Raw genomic sequence first — 6,222 nt, forward strand, 5'->3', positions numbered from 1 at the left:
GATACAGGTGACCCAAAGAGAATCAAAGAGAATGCGGGCCCCTTTTAGACCTTCAGTCGAAGGCTTATGAGTTCACATAGAATCTAGTTAAGAACTATGAGAAGGGGCTGGAGAAATGACTTAGTGGTTAAGGCACTTGCCTGAAAAGCCTAACGACCAAGGTTCAGTTCCCCAGTACCCACATTAAGCCAGATGCATAAGGTGGCGCAGGTGTCTGCAGTGGCTAGAGGCCGTGGCACATCCATATTCCCTCCCCCTTCCTCCCTCCCTCCCTCCCTCCCTCCCTCCCTCCCTCCCTCCCTCCCTCCCCCCCCCATAAATAAAATATTTAAAAACTGAAATATAACTACATAGTGGATTCCATGTCAGCCTGGGCTAGAGTGAGACCCTACATTGAAAAACCAAAATAAATAAAAATAACACAAAAAATATAAAAGAAGAACCATGAGGGGTAGTGTTTCATGCAGAGGTGTGAAGGAGATCAAGGGAAGCTGTCCAGGTGGAGCAGAGAGCATGGTGCCCCGCTTGGAACGAGCTTCAGTCTCAGCCTCGCCCTCCACAGCAACTCTGCGGTGTGACAGCCGCCCGCAGGCCTGTCTGGGGCTCACGGGGTCTCTGAGTGGGAGGTAGAATTGGCCAAGGCCATAGATCCTGAGGGTCCTGCTGCACTTGTCAATGGATTTGTCAGCGTAGGTGACACACAGTGCTGAAGTAACATGCTCTTTATGTTGAAAACCACAGGGCAAGGAGGAGTTTGAGCGGCAACAGAAGGAGCTGTTGGAGAAGGAAAACATCATCAAAGAGAGCAGGACTCCCCTGGAACACCACCAGGTAAGGTCAGCCAGAGCAAAGCCTTCCTACAGCAGGGAGGAATAACACACGGGTGTGAAAAAGCTCCCAGGCATACTAGGACAAAAGAATGAAGAGGTTTATGGCTTTGCAAATACAGCTGGGTATGCCAGGATTATACCCAAATTGCGGTGGGAGGGTCTTCCTTTTTTCAGGCTAAGTTTGTTAATATATAACATGTTAGGGCTATTTGGGTTAAGGCTTTTGGTCTCAAGAAATAAGACCCAGTTGAGCTCACCCAAGCAAATCAGGTTCATATGGAAGTCTGGTAAGGGAGTTCCAGGGCAGTGGCGATACACTCAAGACTGACAGAGCAAGGACTGTAGTCTCTCTCCTTCTGTCTTTCCTTTGTGCCTATCCACATATCTGCTTTAGTCTCCCATTTTCGGACATTTCCTCTGGCTACCTACTCATGTGGTTCTTCTCTGAGTTCACAGAACCCATAGATGGCTACTCAAAGCCCTCTCCATAGAAAGATTTTATTTATTCATTTAGTGTCTGGTTTGTTTTGAGGTAGAATCTTGCTTGGTAGTCCAGGATGGCATCAAACTCATCATCCTCTTCCTCGGGCTCCTGAGAGCTGAGATTACAGTTGTGAACTGTGAGGTCTAGCCCCAAAGCCTTCTCTATAGATGACATTCCATCTCATCTCTCCGGGTTGGTGGCTAGATTCCTAAATTTGATTCTCGCGCTCTCCCCACACCATCTCTCTACCTACACTTTGCCCAGAACCACAACCCTATGTCTTGTTTGTTAATGGTCTGATCTTAGGGTAGAAAGACATGATACTCTCAAATATACCCAAGCCCATTTGCCAAGGGCTCTGGGCAAGGAGGCATGTTCACACAAAGGTTCTACAGAATCGTGTAGGGCAGGTACAGATGGGTATTGCTCCAGCGGGACATAAAAAAAAAAAGGGACCAAAGCCTTCTAAGATTAAATAAAATAGCATGTGATGGCCTGAAATTGCTCACTGTCCCCGGGAAAGCTCAGCTTGAATCCTTGTTTTCTGACCAGTGTGACTTAGGCAAGTCATGTGGTGTACCTAAGTTTTAGTTACTTCTCTATCAAATGGGCAAGCAAATGGGAGGATACACTGATGAATGCATTTGTAAAGGCATGTGCTGCATAAACTCTTAACAATTCACTGTTGTCAAACACCTTGCAACAACAGGGTTTTAGGGAACTTGTCAAAATCATAGTGATTCCTAAGAAGTGAGCAGGTTCCATGGAACAGTAAAGCTGGCTGTGCTTCTCTTGGGGAGAAGGTGGGTGAGGTGATTGCCCCCCACCCCCAGCTCAGCTCTACATCAGGATGAGAGATTCACTGTGTCCTGAACTCAGGTTGCAAACACTTCTTACATGCAAAAGAGACGTATCCCCTCTACTAGGACTTAGACTGGAGAGATGGCTCAGAGGTTAGAGGCACTTACTTGCAAAGGCTGATGGCCCAGGTTTGATTCCCCAGTAACCACATAAAGTCAGATGCACAAAATAGTGCATGCATCTAGAGTTTGCAGTGGCAAGAGGCCCTGATGCAGTTGTCATTCATATTCTCCTCTCTCTTTCCCTCTCTCTCTCTCTCTCTCTCTCTCTCTCTCTCTCTCTCTCTCTCTCTCTGTCTCTCTCTCTCCGTGTGTGTGTGTGTGTGTGTGTGTGTGTGTGTGTGTGTGTTTCCACAGAGCTAGAATTTAATCTCACTGCACTTTTAAATTGGATTCCAGTTGGGACAAGAACATTCGTGACTTTGCACAAGGCCCTTTGCTTTTAACAACTCTGGACAACTAAGCAATGAAAGGAACAATTAGCACTTGCCTTCCCTCAGTACACTTAGAACAGTTGACACTCACATGTTCTTGAGCACGTGTGTGTTTGTAAACACTGGCATTCCCTGTGGTGGAGGATGGCAACAGACGCTACATTGGCACTGAAGAGCAGGAGAAACCGAGATCGGATGAACTGTCCCTCTGTCTAAGCATCTTGAAGAGACAGTGTGGGCTTTCTTTCCCAGGAAGGTACAAACTTGGTGATTTATTTGACAAAAAAAGTGATTAGATATGATTTCCCCTTACCACCATTCAATGTTTAGCAAACATTTGCAAACACTATTCCATACATACTGTGTTCTATCCAACGTGTACAAGCACTTTGTAAGCAGCATGAAGTCGTTTAACAAGGCCAGGGGTTTAAACCGTGTGCTGCCTTCCAGCCAGAAGAGGGAAGAGACCAGTGGTGTGACCGCAGAAGGTCTGAGCTGGAGGACTGGGGGAGCGTCTTTCCCAGTGCCTACATGGGACGCTTTAGGAATCAGGGAGCTTGGCAGAGGCCTGCCAGCTCCCAGGCATCTGGTGCGTATCTGAGATGGGACCAGTGCCTTTTAGCTCCGCACCCAGGTTCTCTCCATCACCACCCAGTGCTTTTCTGTTAATGAGGTCTGCTCTCCTCTTCTTTCCAGTTGAGTCAGTTCCAGCTGTTGGAACAGGAAATCACCAAGCCCGTGGAGAATGACATCTCCAAGTGGAAGCCATCCCAGAGCCTGCCCACGGCCCACGGCAGCGTGGGCGCTCAGGACCGCCAGCTGCTCTGCTTCTACTACGACCAGTGCGAGACGCATTTCATCTCCCTGCTCAACGCCATCGACGCGCTCTTCAGCTGCGTCAGCTCCGCGCAGCCCCCGCGCATCTTCGTGGCCCACAGCAAGTTTGTCATCCTCAGCGCGCACAAACTGGTGTTCATTGGGGACACGCTGACGAGGCAGGTGGCCGCCCAGGACATTCGCAACAAGGTCATGAACTCCAGCAACCAGCTCTGCGAACAGCTCAAGACCATCGTTCTGGCCACCAAGATGGCCGCCCTCCATTACCCCAGCACAACCGCCCTGCAGGAGATGGTGCACCAGGTGACAGACCTGTCCCGAAACGCCCAGCTCTTCAAGCGCTCCTTGCTGGAGATGGCCACCTTCTGAGGACTACGGGAAGCCAAGGAGACTAAGCAAAGGGTCACTAAGGCAAACTGGAAATACTATCTGGTTTTTGTAAATGCTATCTATTTTTGTAGATATTTTATATGAAAATGAAATATTTTAACATTTCATGAGTGGGGCACATTTCATACATTCAGGGAGCTAGAGAGGGAAATCTCTGTGTGGTTCTTAGGTATTCAATTAAGTCTCTGAGACATAAGCTGTACAGAAACTTGTCCGCGTGTCTGTGTGCTCATTCGTGTTTGTACATGTTTACCTGATACATTCCATTAAAAACATGAGTTAAGAAGCACCTTAGCGCGCCCCTCCGAATGCTGCATGGTTTGGATTTGGTGGAAAGCGTGCCGCCTGTTGCGATACTGAGCTCCGTGTATGAGTGGAGAGTCAGAGCCCAGCCCTGCCCAGTCTGGAAGTGTGATGTGTGTGCAGGTGTTCACTTCCTACGTGAGGTGCAGCATGCTTGTGCATGCGGGAAACCTTTCTCAAAACTGATTGTCTCTAATCCATTGTGGCTAAATGCCTCACTTCTGGCAGAATAAGGTTTAGAAAACACACATTAAGTCAAGGTCCAGTACTTCAGCTGCTAGAGAGAGGAGTGTCCGGGTTCTGTAGTGAGAGGCCATGTTATAATTAGGTTGTTTCAACACTGCAAGGAGCTACAGTACAAAGAGAACACGTGTTTTCCTGGGGCTATTTAAACTCCACTGGTGAGTAATTCAGCCATGAGGTTTTTCAAAGGATGGTTTTGGAGTTACACAAAAGCATACTACGTGCAGCAGGAACACATGTGGTTGTGGACAGAAAGAAGGGGCAGTTCCCATTGCCAGGGGCAAAGTGGAAGCCTTTCTAACTCTCTGCCTTCTACCCGCATTTGCTGAAGAAAACTGGCCGGATCCTTGGTCACTGAACTTTAGAGCCACCAGGCCATCTGTGTGACCTCTCAATGCTCAGACAGTCGTGCACACTCCTTCAAGCTTACATCTGCAGATGCAACCTTCAGTGCAGCCGCAGGGACCCCTGACCTTTACAACTTTGCCTAGCCTTATCACCATGTCACAGTCAATCCCGAACAGCATCTATCCGTAGACTGTCTCCTCACACCTTCCGTGTGGACATAGACCAGGCCCCCACAGCCACCAGATGCTGGGCAGATAAAATACTTCCGGTCTGGCAGGTAAGGATGTTCCTGAAACGCCAAGTTAAGAATTATGTTTCTGTTGGTCTTCCAGCCCATGGAATGGTTTCATTCTGGTCTACTTGGAAACATGTTTTTGTAATATGTGTCTTGACTTAATCAAGTCGTGAAAACAGGAAAGGATTGAAGAGGAATGTACTATCTCAATGTGATCTTAAGAAGTCAGTGGAGCCGGGTGTAGTAATGCTCACCCTTAATCCCAGCACTTGGGAGGCAGAGGTAGGAGGGTCACTGGGAGTTCGAGGCCACCCTGAGACTACATAGTGAATTCCAGATTAGCCTGGAATAGAACAAAACCCTGCCTTGGAAAACCAAAGGGGAAAACAAAAGAAGTCAGTGGAAGTTATCAGAGAAGGTACATTTCAAAAACAACTGCATATTGCAATTCTCAGACTTCTGCATTGCCAAGAAAAGATGTAAAATTGTTCTGCTGTGAGGTCAGTGGACATGTGTGGAGGCCGGGACTGTGGAGTGTCAGTAACACAAAGTTAAGAACAAGCATGTCTTTGTAGTGTCATCGTGTGACATGTGCTTGCTGGGTGGTGGCAGACTTGTTCTACCGCGTGGTGGCATTTCTCACGTTCAAAACCAGACTGTTCGGCTATACTGTTCTTCCCCTTCATATATGATATAGAGGCTATTTCTAAATCATTAAATTGTTAGATCCCTGTTTTCATAGCCAAGAGCTGGCTTTCTTCTTGGTATGTTTCTCTCTTTGTCAAAAAATGAAATATTTGTTGATTTGGGTGCCCTTAACTTAAATATTTCAGTTAAATTTTATTAATGCTTAGTTAGATCTGGACTTTTTAGGGCAAGTGTGTGTGCGCCTGTGTGTGTTTTTTGAAAAAAGTTCTGAAACACATGAACATCACAAAACCGAAGAATCTGGAAGAGGCTCCTCACCACCAGGAAGCCTGCACAATGAGGGAAGGTGAAGATGATTTCCTTCGACTCTGGGCGCAGCCATTTGTGTAATTTTAGAATCGAGGGACATCCTTCAACCATTCTGAAACAGACATTAAAAAAAAAGTTCAAAGTTGGGCTGGAGAGATGGCTTAGTGGTTAAGGTGCTTGCCTGTGAACCCTAAGGACCTGGGTTCTGCCTGTGAAGCCTAAGGACCCAAGTTCGATTCCCCAGTACCCACATAAAGCCAAATGTGCAAGGTGGTATATGCATCTGGAGTTTGTCTACAGC

The 6,222-nt window shown here is 47.3% G+C and overlaps 1 protein-coding gene across 3 annotated transcripts in view; it reads left to right on the forward strand.

Moving 5' to 3' along the window:
* The window catches only part of Nedd9 (neural precursor cell expressed, developmentally down-regulated 9), a 134,370-nt gene extending 130,246 nt beyond the window's left edge, over positions 1-4,124 (forward strand). For all 3 annotated transcript variants that reach the window (XM_045136671.1, XM_012951024.2, XM_045136672.1), the window contains 2 exons: positions 742-831; positions 3,305-4,124. In XM_045136671.1, coding sequence (XP_044992606.1) covers positions 742-831; positions 3,305-3,814 — 600 coding nt within the window. In that variant the 3' untranslated portion in view covers positions 3,815-4,124. The remainder of the gene's footprint in view (positions 1-741; positions 832-3,304) is intronic.
* The last annotated feature ends 2,098 nt before the right edge of the window (positions 4,125-6,222 follow it).

Source organism: Jaculus jaculus, chromosome 17, assembly GCF_020740685.1.
Source record: "Jaculus jaculus isolate mJacJac1 chromosome 17, mJacJac1.mat.Y.cur, whole genome shotgun sequence".
Classification (NCBI taxonomy): domain Eukaryota; kingdom Metazoa; phylum Chordata; class Mammalia; order Rodentia; family Dipodidae; genus Jaculus; species Jaculus jaculus.